This window comes from Schistocerca americana, chromosome 11 (genome assembly GCF_021461395.2).
Source record: "Schistocerca americana isolate TAMUIC-IGC-003095 chromosome 11, iqSchAmer2.1, whole genome shotgun sequence".
NCBI classification, from domain to species: Eukaryota; Metazoa; Arthropoda; class Insecta; order Orthoptera; family Acrididae; genus Schistocerca; species Schistocerca americana.
This window is the reverse complement of record NC_060129.1, coordinates 47,880,354-47,904,708: the sequence shown is the minus strand read 5'-3', so window position 1 is coordinate 47,904,708 and position 24,355 is coordinate 47,880,354. Positions and strand designations below refer to the sequence as shown.

Below are 24,355 nucleotides of genomic sequence, written 5' to 3'. Positions count from 1 at the left end.
TACAAAATGGAAAAGAACCTGTTTGTTGTGCTAAAAGACGCCAAAAGCAGCCAGAAAATTTAATGGCCCTGTTTCCCAGAACAGGAATTTCTCTTCTCTGGTACATGTAATATCCAAAATAAATATCCAATTCCTTTCAAACGTGGTATCCTTATTAAACACAAACTCCTCGATGCAAATCTCTAGAATTTTACATGTTTATTAAAAACTGGGGCAAAATTTGAGATAATTAACTATAAAATTTCAGGTCTTTTAAACATAAAGTTTAAAATATAACAGGTCATTCATTTTTTTATAAATTAAATAAATTCTAGAATTTCACAGTATAATTTGTATGCTGTGTAAAATTCATTGAATATTCTCTCTTACTTATGAAGAAAAGTGTACCTATAGCAAGAAATGTAGCCAGTAGTAAGTTAAAAATTTATGAAATTTCACATGTAAAAAAAACGTTATGTTTTTGAACTTCCACTGCTATGAGTGTGAATCCTGAATCCTTCCTGGTCATGTTGAGAAAATTCTATGAATTTATTTGTGAAAATATACACAGAAGGAATTAGTGTCTTGTGGTGTCTCTTCTGTTCCAAGTTGACCCGTTTGACGTCCAACACCCCTTAACACACGAGCTACAAACACCATCTCATGTCTGCAGTACCACGTTAAGTGCATTGATGGGTTACTGTCATTCAAATCTCTCTGTGATTTATGCTGTTGTCTATTTAAACTATGTTGACCAATGGTTGTTGTAAGCACAATTGTTGAGTTTTGTACAAATCTTATATTTATGCTTTATTTTGTACCAAATTTTGTGTAATATGCTAGGCTACAGGTATGAGAAAATGAGGAGAAGGAATATGTATGATTACCTGAATGCTGTCATTCATCCTAGGTGGGCCGCTACTGGAGTTGGCAGTGTGTGTTCTATTATCTGTGTGTGTACAGTACCTCAGCTGTACAGTCTGTGGTAATCTGCCCACTGGACTCGATGTGAAAACCCTTTTGGAAGCAGTGTTCCTCCTGTGCAGCACGCCAAGCGCTGGAGAGAGCAGGACCGGCCCCTCCTCGCAGCCGCACAGTGGCCACAGCGACGACGGCCGGAGCCCAGCCACAGATGTGCCTCCCACCTCTCCCCAGACGACTCCCCAGCCTGGTGACGTAGCCATCTCTCTCCTGCGGTGAGTTCAGTCACTTTACGTGCAGACTGTTCACATTCACAGAGTGACATGTTGGCAGTTAGCCAAGTGATAAAGTCAAGAAATCGAATGTCGCTATTTTACGTTTTTGACGAAGCAGAAGTTGTAGGTCTAGTATAAAGTTTTTCCTTTCATGAATTGTGACGTTCGACGAGGCAAGGATATAAGGAGATCTCAACTTCCCTCTACAGGTTTGTAGCGTGACTTATTTTCAGTTCCTAACACAACTAAGTCATTCAATGTATTTACTTGTGTAAGATAACACTAAATATTTCCCCAAAAATAGAAACTGTGCTGGTGTGTTGGGAGCAATTTCAATTTTCAGCGAAAACTCTGTCTCGTAATCTGGCAGAAAGCCCTAAGACATTCAGGTAATATGTAAAGCACACCAGTAGCAAGACACAATCAATAACCTTCACTCCGCTATAATAACAGTGAAGTCACTGAAGACAGTGCCACTAAAGCAGAGTTATTAAACATAGTTTTCCGAAACTCCTGGACCATATAAGAAGTAAATATTGTTGAATTCCAATCAAGAATAACTTCAAAGTGAGAAACATAGAAGTAGATATCCTCGGTGTAGAGAAGTAGCTTAAATCACTTAATAAAGGCAATGCCTCCGGTCCAGATTGTATACCTGTCAGGTTCCTTTCAGAATATGCTGATACAAAAGTTCCATATTTACTAATTATGTACATCAGCTCGCTCAGAGAAAGATCCGCACCTAAAGACTGGAGGATTGCTCTTGTCACACCAATACCCAAAAAACGAAATAGGAGAAATCCGCTGAATTAGAGGCCCATATCACTAACGTCGGTTTCCTATAGGGTTTTGGAACATATACTGTGTCTGAACATTATGAATTACCTCGAATAAATCGACTTCTTGACACATTATCAGCAAGGGCATAGAAAATATCGTTCCTGTGGAACACAACTAGGTCTTTATACTTGTGAAGTAATGAGTGCTATCGACAAGGGATGTCGAAATGATTGCATATTTTTAGATTTCCAAAAGGCTTTCGACACATTTTCTCAAAAGCGTCCCCTAACCAAACTGCGTGCCTGTTGAATATTGCCTTAGTTGCGTGACTGGATTTGTGATTTCCTATTAGAGAGACATCGAGTAAAACAGATGTAATATCCGGCGCTCCCCAAGGAAGTGTTGTAGGCCCTCTATCGTTCCTGATCTATACTAACGACGTAGTAGAGAATCTGGGTGCCTCTCTTACATTGTTTGCAGATGATGCAGTCATTTACCGTATTGCAAAATGATTTAGATGCGATATCGGTATATTGGGAAAAGCGGAAATTTACCCTGCACAAAGAGAAGTATTAAGTTATTCACAGGAGTACTAAAAGAAATCCACAAACCTGAAGGCTGTAAACTCAGTAAATACTTAGTGATTACAATTACAAATAACCTACACTGGAACGATTATATATATATTTTTGTGGTTAGAGCAAACGAAAGTCAGCGAATCATTGGCAGAACACTTAAAAGGTCTAACACGTCTGTCTAAAGAGGTGGCTTACACCATGCTTGTCCGTCCTATTCTGGAGTATTGCTGTGCGGTATGGGATCCGTATCAGGTGGGACTGAAGGATGACATCGAAAAAGTTTAAAGAAGAAGAGCTCATTTTTTTATTACCGCGAAGTAATGGAGATAGTGCCACGGACATGATACGTGAATTGGATTGGCAATCCTTAAAACAAACGCGTTTTTCATTGCGACAGGATCTTATCATTAAATTCAATTACCAGTTTCCTCCTCCGATTGCGAAAACATTCTGTTGGCGCCCACCTAAATAGGGAGAAATGATCATCACGTTAAAATAAGCTATCTCAGGCCTCGCACAGAAAAATTTAAGAGCTCGTTGTTCCCGTACGCCGTTCGAGAGCGGAACGGTAGAGACACAGCTGGATGGTGGTTCAGTGAACCCTCCGCCAGGCACTTTATTGTGAATAGCAGAGTAATCACGTATACATAGATGAAGATGGTTTCCTATCTTATGAAATAACTATGTAGGAAGGAACCCTTCACTTCCATTTCCATGATTATTCTCCCAATGGTATAATGAGAAATTCTTTCACAGGGTGTGTGGTAACACCGGAGCTGGGGGAGTGGAATCAGTTGAGATCCATGGCTTACCCTATTACGAGGGACGTATGTGACAACGTCTAGTGGCACTTTTTGGAAATCAGTCGTGACAACATCAGCTTCAACGAAAGTGGAAGTCGGACCTGTTGGTGTCCTAGTGATGAAGGTGGCCATTTTGGATCAAGAAAAATTTTGTCAATCCTGTTGTGCTGGCATGGTTGAGTGGAGATGGACACAGCAGTCACATGTCGCCAGCTGTAAAACCTTCTGTAGCTTAGGGAGTTTTACAGGCGAACAGACGGAAGTTTTTCTTTTTATTCATCGCAGTCCAGTTTCAGAGTAAACTCATATTCCCTTCACTTTTCTTTTTTGAAATGATTGATCTACGGTGGTAGTCACCGAATTTGACAGTCGCTTTGTGAAATAACCCTGTCTGGTAGTGAACTGATATTGTTGTAAGACACATTTCTGTTGATGCCTGAATTCTACAGGCCCAAAAGTGGCAATTCAGAGTGTTCAACATGCCGTTACAATTAATCAGAGCAGAATCCAAAAAGTTTTTGGACAATAGAGGAGTCTGTACCTATTCAAGAGAAAACAAGGTATCTTGCCAAGTATTTTAACAATGACATTGAGATCATTGGGATCAGTAATGTTTCATGGACTTATGAAAAATTATTCTCGCCCAGTGATTCAAGGATTTCGTGCTTTAATTACGTATTATGGTCAGCCACAGATGTAAGATGTCTTACATTTAATGTTTGCGCCAAGTTGAGCAAATACTTATCAGAATAATTTTCCCAATCTAAAAGCTTTATGCACAGGCAGTCACAAAAGTTCACCCATGGGTCTGATAGTATAGAATGATACAGAGAACGTACCCTGAAATTTTACAAGTAAGAGAGCCTGACCGGTATTTACCCAATTTGTCGTATACAAATAGCATCAGCCAATTGACATAAGGAGACAACCAACGAGAAGTAATTGTAGTCTTAAAGACTAAAGATGGAGAGCACAGCAAAGAATACTTTGTAGATAAGCCAGAAACTCATCAATGTAAGATGATGCAGCATAATCAATAATAATTAATGAATATGAGGTCAGGCAAAGTCTGTAAATTATGTTATACGTACTAGAGATAAAATCAGCAGAAGCTCAGTAGAAAAGGGGCACAAAAGAAATTAGAAAATAAATTATTGTTGTTGAATAAGAGACAATACATGGAAAAGGAGAAATGTTTCAGCATAAAAAGACTGATATAAAAAGAGGAGAAAGCTGGCTAAAAAGCGACAGAGAAACATCAGCATGAGGAAATAAAATATTAAGAGCAGGAAATGAAACATATTAAGACAATATTCGATAATGGAGTAAAAATTTGTTGAGAGAGAGTTAAGAAAACCAGGTTGTAGAGCAGATCATCTGTAGAATGGTACTGATGTAAATAACAATGTACAGGGCGAATAGAGTCATGGATTCCTTTTTTTCGGCATCAGACGCCTTTTGTGACTAATGAAAGGTCCTACATAAATAATACAGGCTTTGGATGACTAAAAGTGACAACACGTTTAAACAAAAATGGTTTACAATCATAAATACACTAATGGAAAAGAATCACAAAACCAAAAACTTGTTAATATAGAATAGTGAATATCGGGAATACATTTGCCAGGGTAACATATTTAACTGATTAACATTGCAAGATCGCAAGTTAATGTTAGTGCGAGATAAGCCACTGGAAACGTGAAATGTTTGTGCACAGTCAGAAGGTCGAATGCATGCATTGTATTGCTCTAGTATCGGATGTCGTAATTTGAAATGGAGTTCGATGCCTGACGCACTTGGTTGGTCAGTACAGGGACGGTTAATGCTGTTGGTGAATGATGCCGGAGTTATTGTCTGATGATGTCCCATATCTACTGGGCTGGAAACACACCTGGTGATCGAGCATGCCAAGAGACGTGTCAACACTCTATAGAGCATGTTGGGTTACAACAGTGGTAAGTAGCCCTATTACAGACTTAGTTTAATCTCTAAGAGATGTTGAGAACGGCGTCTTTCTCGTCTCAAAGGCGTTTTTGCCCTACATCAGCTCACTGCGTCCAATCTCAAAGGTAACTAATGCTTAATGCCGTTACAGCGTGTAATTAAAGGAAGCTTGATTTACTTCCTTGTAGTGGTGCCACTGGCGCCACTCTTAAGCGACTGCAGCGAAATTTGAAAAGACATCATATTCCTGATGTAGGAACACGCCTACCAACTTTCGTCAATGTCGCACTGCTTCTTCTTGGTGCTGCAATCCTTCATTGTGTGTAGTATTTCGAAAGGAAAAGACGTTGTTAACAATGTTACCAAAATCTAAAAAGTCACTGAACGACATATCCGTCTGCATTCAATGATAGGCTGACTTAGACCAGAGGACCCAGCCCCATTCGATGTAAACAAAGCCCACGCCGTTATGGAGCCAACACCATTTTGCGCAGTGCCTTGTTGGCAACTCCGGTCTGTAGCTTCGTGCGGTCATCGCCACACTCGAACACTACCATCAGCTCTCCCCAACTCAGTCCGAGACTTATCTCACCAAGCCACGCTTTCTGTCTCGTGTAGGATTCAACCAATATGGTCATGAGATCAGGAGCTGCAAGTGACGACATACTGTTAGTAAATGCACTTGCATTGGTCATCTTTTGCCGCAGCCCATTGACGCCAAATTTCGCCGCACTTCCGAACAGATACGTTGGCAGTACCTTCTACATTGATTTCTGCGTTTATTTCACGCAGTGCTGCTTGTCTCTTGCACTGACCAACCTATGTACAAGCCGCTGCTTTAGGTCGTTATATGAAGGCCGTCGGCCACAGCATTGACCGTGGTGACAGGTAATGCCTGAAATTTTGTATTCTCGGCACACTCATGACACTGTGGATCTTGGAATACTGGATTCCCTAACGATGTCTCATGCGTCTAGCTTCAACTACCTTTCGGTGTTAAAAATCTGTTAATTCTCGCTGTGTGGCCATATGGCCACAATGACGTCGGAAACGTTTCACATGAGTCACCTGATTACATATGATAGCTCCGCCAATGCATTGCCCTTTCATATCTTGTGTACACGATACTACCGCTACCTTCGTATGTGCACATCACTTTTGCACAACTTGTCACCTCGATGTAAGTCATTTAGGAATGACATAAGTACCATGTTCTAGGTAGCAAAGGCTAAAAAACTGCAGAAAACTTAAGACAAAACTTTAAACAAACAGTCGTAGGAAGAACTGACACAGAATATAGAAAATTCAAAACAATAATTAGCATGGGAATTCCATTCCCAACGTCAGAAGGGAGAGCAGATAAATGGAAAGATTACATTGACAGCCTCTATGAAGGAGGAACCTTTCTGATGACATGAAAGAGGAAGCAATCTGTGTTGGCGTGGAAGATATAGGGGATGTACTGTTAGAGGCAATATTTAAAAGAACTCCGGTTGATTTGATAACAAATAAAGCTAAAGGGGTACATAAAATTTAATCATGACTACTGAGTTCATAGGGGAAAGTGGCACCCAACGACTATCCACGTTAGAGTGTAGAATCCTTCGAGACTGGCAATGTACCGTCACACTTTCAGAAAAATATCATCCACATATTTCCGAAGCTAGCAAGAGCAGATAATTGTGAAAACAACAGCACAATCATCTTTGGAACTCATACATCCGAGCTGCTGATGATAATGATATAAATGAAAATGGAACAGAAAATTGAGAAAGTCTGAAATGACGGCCAGTTTGGCTTTAGGAAAGGTAAAAGCAGCAGAGATGCTATTAGAAAGTTGTACTTTTGTCTGACCTAAAATTAAGATTCAGTCAAAAGTTTGTTGGCCTAGAAAAAGCGTTCAACAATATAAAATTGTGCAAGATCTTCGAACTTCTTACAAAAACAGGAGCAAGTTACAGGAAAAGACAGGTAGGTTACAACATGTACAGGAACCAAGGGGGAACACTAAGACTGGAAGGTAAAGAACGAAGTTCTTAGATTAAAAAGTGTGTGCAGTCTTTTGCCCCTACCATTCAATCTATTCATCGAAGAAGCTATGTTGGAAATGTAATAAAGATTCAACTGTGGGATTAAAATTCACGGTGAAAGGTTGTCAATAAAAAAATTTGTTGAGGGAATTGCTGTCCTCAGCGAAAGGGAAGAATTGAGGGATCTGTTGAATTGAATAGTGTGTGTGAAGAGTAAGAAATATGAATTGAGAATGAATCACGGAAATAAATTTCTAACGAGAAGTAGCAGGTATTGGAAATTTTTACATTTAAATTGGTGGTAATGAAGTAGACCATGTTAAGGAATTCTGGAAGCGAAAAACCCATGATATACAAAACAAGAAGGGTATAAAAAGCATACTAGCAAAGGCGAAATAGGTACAACGAGCCAACATAATTCTATTGCTATGAATCTATGTTTGGAGAACTACATTGTATGATACTGAAACGTAGACAGTGGCAAAACACCGTGACTAAGGAGACTGGGAGCGTCTGAGATCTGGAGCTAGAGAAAAGCGTTGAAAATTAGGTGGACTTGTTGCATATGGAATGAGGGGGTACTCTTCAGAATCAGTGACATGGAGAAATACTGACAAGACAAAGAACATGTAGAGTACAAAGACTGAAGGGAAAGACAGATGAGTTAACTGAGGATGTAGTGTGTAAGTCCTCCTTTGAGATGAAGGTTGGTGCAAGAGAGGAATTCGTGGCAGGCCACATCAAACCAATTAGAAAACTACTGGCTAAAATAATCTCATTTGACAGATTAATACGATTTATTTGTGCTTAATGGACTTTACTTCACAAAGAAAGTGCTACAAATTATTCCTGAGCATGCAACACACAGTTTGTAGCATCACAATGTAAGTGTTTCTGTCACATGCAAATAACATGGCCCATTTCTCAGTAGACATTTAGTTTCATCGACGGTACCTGCACACCTATTAGTGACCATTGATAAGGGGTGTGTCAAAGTCTCATCTCTATGAATGCCTTGATTCCGCTAAGGAAACTTTCAGTAATCGGTCTGAGCTTCTGTGGAGAAATGAGAACCCATCCATCCTCAACATTGGACACTTAAATCTGCTGCAAAGTCAGCTTCTAACTCATCCCAAAACAGTTACATTGGATTCTGCTAGAAATTCAGGGCAGAATAGTACATTCATGGAATATTGCTGTCCACAACCTCTTGCCTGACAGATAATGATTTATTACAAGGAGAACTGTCTTGCTAATACAAACAAAGTTACTCTGCTGTTTGCAGTACACAAAGCTGGGAAACGTGCTTGATATGCTGTCGAACATTTTGTTCTCTTATCTCAATAGGTGAATCATACCATAGCCATGGAAATATCCCCATAATATAACGTAATCTCCTCGCTCCTTCACTCTTGGCATTACACAAGATGCCAGATAATAGTCATTACCCAGAAACATCGGATTCCCACAGGTGGTTCATCTCTCCATATCAATCGTTCCCACTCATCCATCGTCCAGTGGCAACACGCTTTACACCAACTTAAGTGTTGCTTAGCACTGACTGGAGACATGTGTGGCTCATTGGGAGGGGGGGGAGGGAGGGGGTGCTCGAATATTTTACCCCATTCTTTTTACCTGCCTATGCACAGTCATTATGCTGGCTGCAGTACTACATGCGATTTTTTTACAGTGACCCTCCATAAAGTTCCATGGTCACTGTCCATCAGTACATGGGTGCGCCTCTTCTGCCTTTTCCTATGGTTGTTTCTTTGCATTTCCACTTCACAACAGCGTCACCAAAAGTCTACTAGGGTCACTGTGTAACGATCGAAATATTCCTTGTGCATTTCTTACTCAGGTGACATCCAGTGTATAGTCCACATTCGAAGTCACTGAACTGCCCTGATGGACCCTTTCTGCTATTTATGGTTCTCTACTGACAACACAAGTCTCTCCGCCTTCTTTTATACTGGCGGGTCGGCCTCTCGTTACATTTGTTGATCAGTCACACATTAGATAGAGATATCTAGATACTGTTGACCAGATAGTGCAGCCTATCCCCAATGTTACTATCCCCCAGTGTTATTCAATCTGCATATCGAGCAAGCAGGAAAGGAAACAAAAGAAAAATTTGGAGTAGGAATTAAAATACATCGAGAAGAAATAAAAGCTTTGACGTTTGCCAATGATATTGTAATTCTGTCGCAGACAGCAAAGGACCTGGACGAGCAGGTGAACGGAATGGACAGTGTCTTGAAAGGAGGATATAAGATGAACATCAACAAAAGCAAAAAGAGAATAATGGAATGTAGTCGAATTACGTCGGGTGATGCTGAGGAAATTAGATTAGGAAATGAGGCAATAAAGTAGTAAAGCAGTTTTCCTATTTGGGGAGCAAAATAACTAATGATGGTCGAGGTAGAGGGGATATAAAATATAGACTGGCAATGGCAAGGAAAGCGTTTCTGAAGAAGAGAAATTTGTTAACACCTAGTATAGATTTAAGTGGCAGGAAGTCTTTTCTGAAGTATTTGTATGGAGTGTGGCCTATAAAACTTCCGTCTGCTACTGCTATACCATAACCTTAAGGTAGGAGGCAGGTCGTGAAATAAAACTATCTAGTGAAAGCAATAATGGTATAAAGCAACAGAGCAGTGTTACCGTCTGAAGGGAATTTTGTTATGTTGACCGTGTTGTACCTAACGGGGTGGCGTATGGGAAGCGAAAGTCAGAAATACGTAAATATTTGAACAGTAATAAATAATATTTAACCTATCCACGCTGTTTAAAGGATAAAGAAAACGGTTGGCAGCCTAATTAGGCCAGAGAATGATTAACGTTCTTGTCCAAGAAAATAGTTATTGGTAACTTCAACGGACCAACACAACCTATACTTTACCACATGCGAGTGCAATGAACTCTGACACCTGCATATGTTCACGGTTATGACTGGAAGCTGACAGAGCAGGACAGACTATTTGCACAAACATAACAGATAATGAAACACACTATTACTTTCAGGGCTTATTCAAAGTGAATGGTCTTTATCACATTACTATTAATATTCATTGCAGAATCATGAACAAATGGTAATGAGATGGGTAGCTATTAATATCAATGGGGGCTACTCTGGGAAGAAGGTAGAGCTGGCAGAGGCTGCAAGTAAGATGGGGATGGACGTTTTAGCTGTTAGTGACATTCGGGTAAGGGGTGAGAAAGAAGAGGAAGTGGGAGAATACAAGGTCTACCTGTCAGGAGTCAAAGCAGGAATAACACAATGGGATGTAGGGCTTTACATCAGGAAAGAAAAGGAACCCAGCGTAGTTGCAATAAGGTATGTAAACGAACGACTGATGTGGATAGATTTGACAGTGTCTAGCAAGAAAATTAGGATTGTGTCAGTATATTCGCATAGTGAAGGGACAGATCAAGATAAGATGGATAGTTTTTATGAGGCACTCAGTGATGTAATTGTTAGAGTAAAGGACAAGGACAGTGTTCTGCTCATGGGTGATTTTAATGCCAGGATTGGAAATCGAACAGAAGGGTATGAAAAGGTTATGGGTAAATTTGGAGAGGATATGGAGGCCAACAGGAACGGGAAACAACTCTTGGATTTCTGTGCCAGTATGGGCTTAGTAATCACAAACTCCTTTTTTAAACATAAGAACATTCACCGGTATACTTGGGAAGGCAGGGGAACCAGATCTGTCATTGACTATATAATAACAGATCAGGAATTCAGGAAGGCTGTGAGGGACACACGTGGATTCAGGGGATTCTTTGATGACACTGATCATTATTTAATCTACAGTGACATTGGGATTGTGAGGCCGAAAGTGCAGGAGGTCAGGTCCATATGTAGGAGGATAAGAGTGGAGAAATTTCAGGATAAGGAAATCAGACACAAGTACATAACAGCGATCTCAGAAAGGTACCAGGTAGTTGAATGTAGTCAATTACAGTCATTGGAAAAGGAACGGACAAGGTACAGGGACACAGTACTAGAAGTGGCTAAAGAATGTCTTGGAACAGTAGTGTGTAAAAGTAGGAAGAAGCAAACAGCTTGGTGGAATGATACAGTCAAGGCAGCCTGTAAAAGGAAAAAGAAGGCGAATCAAAAATGGCTACATACCAGAACCCAGGTAGACAGAGAAAGGTATGTCGAAGAAAGAAACAAAGCCAAACAGATAATTGCAGCATCCAAGAAGAAATCGTGGGAAGACTTTGGAAACAGGTTGGAGAGTATGGGTCAAGCTGCTGGAAAACCATTCTGGAGTGTAATTAGCAGTCTTCGAAAGGGAGGTAAGAAGGAAATGACAAGTATTTTGGACAGGTCAGGAAAACTGCTGGTGGATCCTGTGGATGCCTTGGCAAGATGGAGGGAATATTTTGAAGAGTTGCTCAATGTAGGTGAAAATGCGATCAGTAATGTTTCAGATTTCGAGGTAGAATGGGATAGGAATGATGATGGAAATAGGATCACATTTGAGGAAGTGGAGAAAATGGTCACTAGATTGCAGTGCAATAAAGCGGCTGGGGTGGATGAAATTAAGTCGGAACTCATCAAATACAGTGGAATGTCAGCTCTTAAATGGCTACACAGGATAATTGAAATGGCATGGGAGTCGGGACAGGTTCCATCAGACTGGACAAAAGCAGTAATCACACCAATCTTTAAACATGGAAACAGAAAAGATTGTAACAACTACAGAGGTATCTCTTTAATCAGCGTTGTGGGTAAAATCTTCTCTGGTATTGTTGAAAGGAAAGTGCGAGTATTAGTTGAGGACCAATTGGATGAAGATCAGTGTGGGTTTAGGCCTCTTAGAGGTTGTCAGGACCAGATCATTAGCTTACAGCAAATAATGGAGAAGTGTTATGAGTGGAACAGGGAATTGTATCTATGCTTTATAGATCTAGAAAAGGCATATGACCGGGTTCCTAGGAGGAAGTTATTGTCTGTTCTACAAGATTATGGAATAGGAGGCAAACTTTTGCAAGCAATTAAAGGTCTTTACATGGATAGTCAGGCAGCAGTTAGAGTTGACGGCAAGTTGAGTTCATGGTTCAGAGTAGTTTCAGGGGTAAGACAAGGCTGCAACTTGACTCCACTGTTGTTCATATTATTTACGGATCATATGTTGAAAACAATAGACTGGCTGGGTGAGATTAAGATATGTGAACACAAAATAAGCAGTCTTGCATATGCGGATGACTTAGTTGTGATGGCAGATTCGATTGAAAGTTTCCAAAGTAATATTTCAGAGCAAGATCAGAAATGTAAGGACTATGGTATGAAGATTAGCATCTCCAAAACGAAAGTAATGTCAGTGGGAAAGAAATATAAACGGATTGAGTGCCAAATAGGAGGAACAAAGTTAGAATAGGTGGACAGTTTCAAGTACTTAGGATGCATATTCTCACAGGATGGCAACATAGTGAAAGAACTGGAAGCGAGGTGTAGCAAAGCTAATGCAGTGAGCGCTCAGCTACGATCTACTCTCTTCTGCAAGAAGGAAGTCAGTACCAAGACTAAGTTATCTGTGCCCCGTTCAACCTTTCGACCAACTTTGTTGTATAGGAGCGCAAGCTGGGTGGATTCAGGTTACCTTATCGACAAGGTTGAGGTTACGGATATGAAAGTAGCTAGGATGATTGCAGGTACTAGTAGATGGGAACAATGGCAGGAGGGTGTCCACAATGAGGAAATCAAAGAAAAACTGGGAATGAACTCTATAGATCTAGCAGTCAGAGCGAACAGGCTTAGATGGTGGGGTCATGTTACACGCATGGGAGAAGTAAGGTTACCCAAGAGACTCATGGATTCAGCAGTAGAGGGTAGGAGGAGTCTGGGCAGACCGAGGAGAAGGTACCTGGATTCGGTTAAGAATGATTTTGAAGTAATAGGTTTAACATCAGAAGAGGCACCAATGTTAGCACTGAATAGGGGATCATGGAGGAATTGTATAAGGGGGGCTATGCTCCAGACTGAAAGCTGAGAGGCATAATCAGTCTTAAATGATGATGATGATGATGCAGAATCATTAATTGGACATAGGCTCAGAATTATTGTTCAAACAATTTCCTAGCTCACATAAAATCATAAATGTAGTTCACTGCAGAATTATGAACTGATCACAGGGTAAGTCTCTCGCAACTAAATACTTTTCTATTAAGAATGAAGGTTATATGGAATTCATCAACAGGTTGCTTCTCACTGTCTTTTGAATAAAGAAATTAATGTTTTCATAGATAGTGGTCTTCCCATTAGTTGTTACCTAGCATTAACACAATAGACAAACTGTGGATCCTCTTATACTATTAATATGCACTTCCAACACACAAGAGAGACAAACACTTAGTAAACGAGTATATAACTTTCCATAAATGTATTTCACGACTTTTACTACAGTGACACACAATGTTGACAAATTTACAAGATACTGACTCACCTTCTGCGATTTACAACAGGCAGCAATGTGATCATTTACTAAGCAAAAATTTTGTAAGCTTCAGTCTTAAGAACTTTTAATTTAGAAGTTGGCAACAACACTTTAATAAGCAGTTTTAATAGGAAAATTATTTTCAGTGAGCATCATTTACTGTAACTCACTGTCTTGCCACATTAACTTTAACATTATTTTTACTATGTTCAAGAGGAATTAATTATCGAGACACTGGTCTTTGATGTTCATCCAGTAGGGACACTCGGTAATCACTTTAGTTCAAACGTAGAAGAACCTGAGAGGTGTTATGATAAGGAAAAAATCAAGGTAGGTACATAGATTCAGTTATAAGTTACCTTATGTTTGTGCACACTAAAACATCCAATGTGCTGATCCTTCACTGTACATTATAATGACTGCGGAATGTGGTGGCGATTGCATGCTGGTAGGTGGAATTTCAGGTAGAATTGTTGGACTCTGTCATTTCTTGGTGGCGAGGATGGATTCCAATTCCAGAATCATTCCAGCTATTTATCCATCCATTCGAGGCATTGGAAAGTGGCAGAAAAAGCCTCCCTCGGACCAGCACAATATACATGGCAGTGCATAGTTTGGTAGCTCGTCCCCAACTGACTTGTTCCACCTTTTCTACCTAGGCCAACCACTATTTGCGCGCGCTACTAAGTTCCGTTCCCGAGGGGAACCACACTGCCTTTTACACACAAAATAACTAAGAATCCTAAGTGAAGGTCAGCAGTTTACATAATAGCAAACAAACATTTTAAATAAAACAGAACATTTGCACATATTAGTAATTCTACAAAAAATTGTTCCCCCAAATTCCAAATGTATACAGTAAGTTTTGTCTCCCTCCAATTGAGATGAAGAATTTAAATGCCAGATATACCACACTGCATAGAATCAAACCATGACATCAAAGTTCTTACAAAGAAAGGAGTACACATTTTTGTGTTATCTTTCCAATCAAACACATTTACAGAAGCTCAATGATGTAACATTAAATAAAACAAAAGTCAAAAGAAATCAGTAGAGTATTAGAGCTATGGTGTTACAAGCCATGTATGGAAGTGAAACATGGACGATAAATAATTTGCACAAGAAGAGAATAGAAGCCTTGAAATGTGGTGCTACAGAAGAATGCAGCGGATTAGATGGGGTAGATCATATAACTGCTGAGGAGCTACTGAACAGAATTGGGGAGAAGAGGAATTTGTGGCACAACTTTACTAGAAGACGGGATCGGTTGGTAGGACATGTTCTGAGGCATCAAGGGGTCATAAATTTAGTATTGTAGGGCAGCACAGAGAGTAAATTTCGTAGAGGGATACTAAGAGATGACTACACTAAGCAGATTCAGAAGTATGTAGGTTGCAGCAGGTACTTGGAGATGAAGAAGCTTGCACAGGGTAGAGTAGCATGGAGAGCTGCATCAAAGCAGTCTCTGGACTAAAGACCATACAAACAACAATAGAGTATGGAAATGCTGTCAGGTCTTAGTGTGTTCAGGTAGCCAAGATCCAGCTTGCCTAGTAATCTGATTGGTATGAAAGTGCAAGAAATTCGATGTTCATTGATGTCTAAAATTTAACCAATAAATGGAAATTTGGCAAGATTGCGTTTATTTTGCTATAGAATAGTACAAATAGGTGATAGTAAAGTAGAAACATTCTAAAGAGTGATTAACATAAACAACCACAATATGCATAAATGTAGACAAAATTGTTCTTGGTTTTATCCAACTTAACAGATTTGCTCACACAATTCAACAACTTATTAATGTGCTAAGCTTAGGGTGTGACTGCCTGTGGCTCATACACCCCTCACAATGGCAGGGAAAGCTGCAAATGACATCATCAATCTCATGTGGAGGCAATAACACCATTCTTCCTGCAGAGCTGCTCGCTATTTTTATGGAACTGTTGGTGGATGCAACCCATAACTCTAGTGTATCCGCGAAATGCTCTATGGGATTAAAATTGGAAGATCGAGTAGACCATCCCATGCATGCACTATCTTCCATTTCCAAGAAAACGGCAATCACCCGATTTCTATGAGGCATATCTCTGTGAGGTCATTGCACCTCGCAACAATGGCATATGAGGTCCCAAGATCTCTTCATGATACCTGACAGGAGTTAAACCTTGCTGATTCACCAATACAATGTCCAAGTAGTCAACGTGATCACTGCGCACACCACCAGAGACCCTCTTTGGTATCAGCCTTTCTCCACAAAGTTTGGGGGTCCGGAAGTACTGTCTGACACTTCCTCCATATGCAAATCCGTCCAGAATCACTCTCCAAACCATTTTGGGACTCATCTGGGAAAATTACACTGGCTCACTGTTCGGCCATCCAGGTGGCATGTTGACGACTTCTCTCTACGCATTATTTTCTGTGAAGATGTGTCAGAGGTACATATAAAACAAGGTCTCTGACAATAAAAGTCAACCTGATGAGGCCGTCTGTATAACGTATGCCTCGAGACAACCCATCCGGTACATGCTGCCAGGTGAGATGCCAGTTGCCATGCGATAGTAAGGCAGTACCCTGATGCCCTTTTAGCCAAATATCGGTCCTCCCTTTCTGGTATCACATCTGGTGGGTCCCTCCTTCATCTTTGAGATACAGTTTCTCATGTGAGAAACAACAATGCTATTCACATTAAGCCATCTGGCCACAGAGAGACTGGTATGCGTCTTCTCTGTACCAGCTGCACCGTCTGTGACAGCGGTTGTGGATGTGGGACTACCTGGCAAACACTACCCCATTCCATAGGTGCACTGATTTAATCGTGGGCGTGATTGCCTGTTGACTGGAATGCTATCTCTCGTGTAGAACACCATGGTGCATACATCTGTTGATAGTTTGGATGATTACAGCGTGAATTAGACACAAGATGGGGAAATCGCTGTTTGTTGCTTTAAGTTTGGACACCAATTTATTGTCTTAACCTACTTGGAGAGATGAGTTTTGCGATCACAGTTCTGATTCTGCGATAATGTTTCATCTTCATACATGTGTGTTTGGAGAAATTTGTAAGCATCTCCCTTTTGTTGCAGGAATCTTTCTGGAGAACAGAAGGGCGAGATGCTGATCGCGGCAGCTAAGGAGGGGTCAGTGAGCGAGCTGCGAACTTTGCTGGCTGTGGGGGCAGACGTGGAGGCTAAGAACGAGAAAAGTCAGACTGCACTGCACTTGGCTGCAGCCATGGGGCACGTGCAGGTGGTGAGGTGTCTACTGGAGGAAGGAGCAGGCGTTAACGCCAGAGACCGCTGGCTGAACACGCCTCTGCATCAGGCTGCATGGAATGACGATGTGGCTGTGGTGCGGCTGTTGGCAGCATCCTCTGCCGACCCTAACGCCAGCGATAGCACTGGGAACACACCACTGCATGATGCAGCACGGCGTGGCCACCCAGACGTGGCGACTGCGCTACTGGAGGCAGGGGCCGACAGGGAAGTCACGAATGACAATGGGGAGACACCGCTGGACCTAGCCGAGCGGAACAACCACCAGCGGCTCATAGATATCCTAGGATCAAGCTAAATATAGTGCAAACGACTCTGGAGTAAAATAAAATAAGCCATCTATGTGATCTTTGTCACTTATAAAATAAAGAATACAGAAAAGTTTATCCTCCAGTCTTGCTTTGCACACGTATTTAAGTAGTACATTCAACGACTCCTATACCATTACAACAAGACTGCTTATAGACTACTATAGGTAAAAATGTGGGTACTCCTTTTGCTAAAAACTCAAAAAAATTTAACAATTCTGTATTACTAATAAACACCTGATTTCTACAATATTTTATTACTGAAAAATACTTTTTACGTGCACATTTGGCGAAATGTAGAATTTCTACAAAACTTCTATAAATTTTCTCATATCCATATTACCGACACTTAAACTCTGTACTTAAAATACGTCTTCACTTGAGATCTTTCACCGAATTTACTTCTGCATCTAATGTACAGACGGTCCAGCAACTTGTATTTGTAGTTTAAAAGCGGTATTATCACCAGTACTTACAACACATTAGTTCCGATTCCATACTGAATTCTGTTGTATCCTGCCTAGTTGTCGAGTATGTGCTGCCTAGGAAATCTCCTTCTCGGATCGCTAGACAACAATTCAAGAGTTTTCTTCCGAAATGAATCAGCGACCATACTTAACTTTGACAATAACACAAAAGTGTTGCAAGCTAAGGGAGAGATACAAGAAAGAAATCTCTTCAGTATACGTAATTCCTAAGTTGCTGGTCTTCTTCTTCTTCTTCTTCTTTATCTTCTCACCGATCACAGGCCCTGTAGATGGTGCGCTGCATCAATGATCTACTTCCACCGCCTTCTATCTCTCACAGTCTCTCTCCATCCTGCGGAAATTCCTAACGCTGCGATGTCCTCTATGTCATCATTCCACCTTGTACGAGGTCAGAACAATGGTCTTATTGCCCGGAGGATTCCTTCAAATGCTTTCTTGGTAATTCTGTTGTTTTTGCATTCTAAGTCGCTGGTCTTGATGTGCCTAATATCTGATGTAGATGTGGCCGCAACCAGTCGCCCAAAGGCGGCAGCTGTCGCGTTGTCGTCCTAGACAGAGGTTGGTAAGCGTGCTATTGGCTGAAGTCTTCTTCACAGCCCTCTCTGCTCTGTCGTTCCCGACAAGGGTGCCAGCGCTCGACTTTACGCCATAACATTCCTCCCCCCAAAACGACGGACCGTCGTCATATATAAGGAGCGCGAAAACTGGAGGGAAGGCAGGAGCGTGGATGCTGTGATGGACTGGCTGTGGCGGCAGGAGACGTCAGGCTTCCAGTTGTACCCCACCATCTGGCCTGCGCTCTGGAAAAGCCCCGAAGGGTACGCATCCACCTCCTGAGACCCATAAGCAGATGCATAAGGCGCCAGGTGCTACGGTGTTGGCGGGTCCAGCCATCGGTAGGGCGACAAGAAGCGGAGGAGGCGACGCCTATGTCTCCACTGGGTCGTCCCGCGGTGTCGTGACGACACCCTTAGACAGCTGTTGTGACGACACTGTCGTAGGGATCTCTGAATCTGAGGGAAGAGATACAGTAGTATCACTCTGCACATTACAGAGGCGAATTTGATCCTGATGTCGGCGCTGCAATCAACCTGGGCCTGAAATTAGATACATGCTAGCGTCAACTCGACGAACGATCTCACCTCGCGACCACCGTCTGCGTCCTTACTTCGGCGTCAGATATTGAGGATGGTGGAGCAGGTGGAGCAGTGTCCGCCAGTGATGGTCCATCTTGTGTATGCGAACGATAGGAGGTGAGAAACAGTTGCATTTCTTGATCCCTAGTATGTGCGTTGCGATGTTTAGAGATCTGCTGGTTGACGGTTGTAACTAAACGTTCCGCTTCTCAGTTTGACTGTGGATGGAACAGTGCACTAGTTACATGCTGTATGCCATTGCGTACACAAAATATTTCAAATTCATTTCACGTGAACTTTGGGCCGTTGTCCGAAACTATGACAGCATGCGAACTCCGAGGCAAAAAATACAGGGTTATTACAAATGACTGAAGCGATTTCACAGCTCTACAATAACTTTATTATTTGAGATATTTTCACAATGCTTTGCACACACATACAAAATCTCAAAAAGTTTTTTTAGGCATTCACAAATGTTCGATATGTGCCCCTTTAGTGATTCGGCAGACATAAAGCCGATAATCAAGTTCCTCCCACACTCGGCGCAGCATGTCCCCATCAGTGAGTTCGAAAGCATCGTTGATGCGAGCTCGCAGTTCTGGCACGTTTTATGGTAGAGGAGGTTTAAAGACTGAATCTTTCACATAACCCCACGGAAAGAAATCGCATGGGGTTAAGTCGGGAGAGCGTGGAGGCCATGACATGAATTGCTGATCATGATCTCCACCACGACCGATCCATCGGCTTTCCAATCTCCTGTTTAAGAAATGCCGAACATCATGATGGAAGTGCGATGGAGCACCATCCTGTTGAAAAGTGAAGTCGGTGCTGTCAGTCTCCAGTTGTGGCATGAGCCAATTTTCCAGCATGTCCAGATACACATGTCCTGTAACGATTTTTTCGCAGAAGAAAAAGGGGCCGTAAACTTTAAACCGTGAGATTGCACAAAACACGTTAACTTTTGGTGAATTGCGAATTTGCTGCACGAATGCCTGAGGATTCTCTACCGCCCAGATTCGCACATTGTGTCTGTTCACTTCACCATAAAGAAAAAATGTTGCTTCATCACTGAAAACAAGTTTCGCACCGAACGCATCCTCTTCCATGAGCTGTTGCAACCGCGCCGAAAATTCAAAGCGTTTGACTTTGTCATCGGGTGTCAGGGCTTCTAGCAATTGTAAACGGCAAGGCTTCTGCTTTACCATTTTCCGTAAGATTTTCCAAACCGTCGGCTGTGGTACGTTTAGCTCCCTGCTTGCTTTATTCGTCGACTTCCGCGGGCTACGCGTGAATCTTGCCCGCACGCGTTCAACCGTTTCTTCGCTCACTGCAGGCCGACCCGTTGATTTCCCCTTACAGAGGCATCCAGAAGCTTTAAACTGCGCATACCATCGCCGAATGGAGTTATCAGTTGGTGGATCTTTGTTGAATTTCGTCCTGAAGTGTCGTTGCACTGTTGTGACTGACTGATGTGAGTTCATTTCAAGCACGACATACGCTTTCTCGGCTCCTGTCGCCATTTTGTCTCACTGCACTCTCGAGCGCTCTGGCGGCAGAAACCTGAAGTGCGGCTTCAGCCGAACAAAACTTTATGAGTTTTTCTACGTATCTGTAGTGTGTCGTGACCATATGTCAATGATTGGAGCTACAGTGAATTTATGAAATCGCTTCATTTGTAATAGCCCTGTAGAAGACAACGCCTGAATTGTGTTACGTGATGCCGTCGAGTTCATTGATACATCAAAAGGAAACTTGCTACAAGCCTATACCACAAGCAACCAAAAAGATCCCACAAAATAATTATGCACACGTTGCCATGGTGATTGCGACATAGGCAAAGAAGAGAATTTTTATGGCGGAGCGGACCGATTTTCCTCACATGCGTGACGCTGTGACGTCAGCTGTTCTATTTGGGTGTCCATATCCTGCCAAGTACAGTGTCGATGCGGAAACTGTTTCATAATAATACCCCAGTGTCAGTCCACTGTTGTTTTGAACAAGAATCACACTTCGCTTTTTAGCGAGGCTATGCCGACGTGCAAAGTACTGGCGCACTACGGATTTCTTAGTGCTATAAAATGAGTGAGGCGAAATTGTACGAATGTAGTTTAGCAGAATGTCCAATTCTGAATCAGCTTCCGTGGCCTGTGCAATTTTTCTATTGTTCAGAGGAAAGAGTTGAAGCAATTCAGAATCCTGACCACCGATGTTTCAAAAAAGTGCTGCAGAAGCGTCAAAGTATGTATCATGGCCAATAGGAAGAGACGAAAGCGCGTCCATACTACCATTCTGAGCTGTCATACGATACACAATCTCGTACTGATATTGAGACAACAACAAAGCCCATATTTGCAATTTTTGTGCAGTTCGTACTGGAACTGGCTTCATCGGATGAAACGTGGACTGCAATGGCTTGTGATCCATTACTAAGTAGAATTTTCTGCCATACAATTAGTCGTGGAATTTGGTGATACCATACACAATAGCCAGTGCCCTCTCTCTGTTTGTGAATAATTACACTGAGATTTGGATAACAGTTTTGATGCGAATACAACAGGCCTATCTTTATCACCAAATCTATGTGAAAAAACTGCACCAAGTTCATAAGAGGAAGCGTCAACTGGCAACACAGTTGATTTGTCAGGATCAAAGTGAACTGAGCATCGATCACTGAGCAACACATCTTTAAGTTCTCGAAAAGCTGCTTACCACTCATCTGTTCAAACAAAGAGGACATCCTTGCAACACAAGCGGTCGAATAGAGCTCCAATTTCAGCAGCATTCAGGAATGAACTGAAAATAACAGTTCATTTTCCCTAAAACCGACTGCAATTCTGTGACATTGCGAGGAACTGGCAGGTCTCGTATGGCTAACAAGTGCTACTGAAGAGGTTGTAAACCTTGACTGTTTAAAACATAACATACTGTAACTCAGTTATAAAAAAATCACACTTGTCCAGTCTACACTTAAGTCATGCATCGGATAACACACAGAGCACGCAAATTTACAGTGTGTTCTTCATGTGTACGACCTACTACAACAATATCGTCTAAATAGTTTGAACAGTTTGGCACTTGAGCAGTCAGCTGTTCCTAACAACATTGGAAAACATCATGTGTGGAAGCACTGCCATAAGGAAAACGCAAATATTTAAACAAGCCCTAATGAGTATTCACTATACACACTTTTCGAGAGTCTTCATCGAGCGTTTTTGAAGACACGCATCGCACAAATCAATTTTAGAAGAGTAGCGACCAGTGCCTAATCCATCCAAGAGATCCTCTGCGCGAGGTGAGGAGTAAGTATCAATCATAGTTTGTGGGTTGAGCATGCACTGGAAGTCGAGGCAGAGGCGAATGCGACCTGACAGTTTGGAAGAAAAACCAATGGAATTGCCCACTGACTAGCTTGCATGGGAACAGTAGCTCAGCTGGCTTGCAATTCTTTATTTCCAGCGGCTATTTTATCCAGTAATGCAATAGGAACAGTACTATCCCGGTAAAATTTAGGTTGACAATTGTCATTCATAATAGACCAATATGTGGAACTAAACTGTTAGCCTTGCCTAAACGTTTAGAAAAGAGTTAAGGGAATTCTTTTAGCAAACTAGCTACACTGTCTTTAGCATTGAGTGCATTGACTGCCAACACATTGTACTGAATTTGAAAGCCAAAGAAATCAAATGAATCAAGGCCAAATAAGTTCTCACAATTGCATGATTGTAGCACAGTGAAGTTCACGAATGTGAGGGATACATTGCAGGGAAAGTACATTTTCTCAGAACGGGAATGTCTTGTCTGTTATAAGCCATCAGGTACATGCCAGGTTTATACAGGCGTGGGAAACCTAAAAGTTACTATTCAGCGATGTTACTGGGGCACTTGTGTACAACTGAAATTTCACATGTTTTCCACTAATGTGCAAATGAACAATACGTTTGCTCACAAACTTGTTGTGCGCACTGAAGAAACTGCACTGAAGGAACTGTTCGCTTACCAGTTATGCTGATGCCTGTAGCAGGCTTTGACTACACTGCATTGATGACATGGGCCTTGTGACTACAATTTCGTTTGTGTTTGTTCTGTTGCATACATACGGATTGTACGTGACCTTTCTTTCCCAAGCATAACACTGTGCTTGTCTAGACAGGCAGTCTTGGCGTTTGTGAGTAGCACCAAGGGCATGACTTAACTCTGTTTGCCTGTGTAGAGAGCTGGTTAGGCTGCATAGGGAACTGTTAACATGGCGTGGCGCTCGCAATTGTATGCTGCCGAATGTGCCTGTCGGGAGCAAGGGACTCAACCTGACAGATTGGCGGCTGCTTACATTTATCAGCCGACATGGCACCCGAATTGTGCTGATCTAGTATTTGCACTACTTGCTGAAATGATGGATCCGACAGTTTCAAAGTCTGTTCTCTAAGTGAGACATCAGTTACATTGTACACGATCGCATCACGTGACATAACATCTGAATATAAAGCACCACAAGCACTTTTGGATTAGCATTTCCTCGTCACACCATGCAAATCTGTTACCCACTGACGGTAAGTTTGTTCTGAATGTTTCTTGCAACGAAAGAATTGATATCTAGCTGCTACCACATTTACATGTTGGTCTTAATAGTTAATTAGAAAAGATCACTCAGAGTTGCGGTAGGGGATAATCTCTGAATGAGACAAAACACAGCACTTCCTACTGTTGATAAGAATTAATGAGGTTACAGAGTACCTGGTATGTTGTGACCAATTATGTGGGCTTCAAACTGTTGCAAGCACTCAAGCAATTCCTCTTGTTGTTAATTAAACTGGCAAAAAGGCAGTATGGCATTCGGAGCTAGAGGTGTGGTATTTTTGCGCTTCATTAGTGACTTGAGCTGTGAGTAGTTGCGATTTGCTGACTCTGAAACTGAAACATCTGTGTCAGCTGCGTTTCATATATTGCTAGCAGCTGTGCCGCTGGACCAAGGGGTCGGAAAAGTGGGTTGTTCGATTTGGAAGAGAGAACTGCAATTAACAGACAAGGCAGGCCATAAAAATATGTACAGAAGCAAAGAAAATCTCCGCAACACCCAACTGGAAACACTGATTAGCGAAAACAATATGAGAGAAACTATTAACCCCGTGGTGCGTGAATTTCACTGCTGTGGACAACTTATAATGGGCAATTTTCTGGCATTTTCAATCAATCATGCGGCTGCAAATGCATGCAGCGCACAACACCCGTAGGGACTGCCGACTGCAGTGAACTGTGTGCTTTAGCAGCCTCAGGACTGATGGAAAATGCCGAAGAAGCGACCATTAACACATGTCCACTGTAGTGGACGCTATGCGCCACAGGGTTAAAGCAAGTAAACACACCCCTGCAAAGAAAAGCCAACGCAGAATCAAGGCGC

General features: G+C 41.8%; 1 protein-coding gene across 2 annotated transcripts in view; it reads left to right on the top strand.

Annotated features, from left to right (window-relative positions):
• Positions 1-17,359, top strand: part of LOC124554040 (ankyrin-2-like) — a 114,806-nt gene extending 97,447 nt beyond the window's left edge. For both annotated transcript variants that reach the window (XM_047128076.1, XM_047128077.1), the window contains exons 5-6: positions 1,026-1,175; positions 16,840-17,359. In XM_047128076.1, the coding sequence (XP_046984032.1) occupies positions 1,026-1,175; positions 16,840-17,326 (637 nt within the window). In that variant the 3' untranslated portion in view covers positions 17,327-17,359. The remainder of the gene's footprint in view (positions 1-1,025; positions 1,176-16,839) is intronic.
• Positions 17,360-24,355: the final 6,996 nt, after the last annotated feature.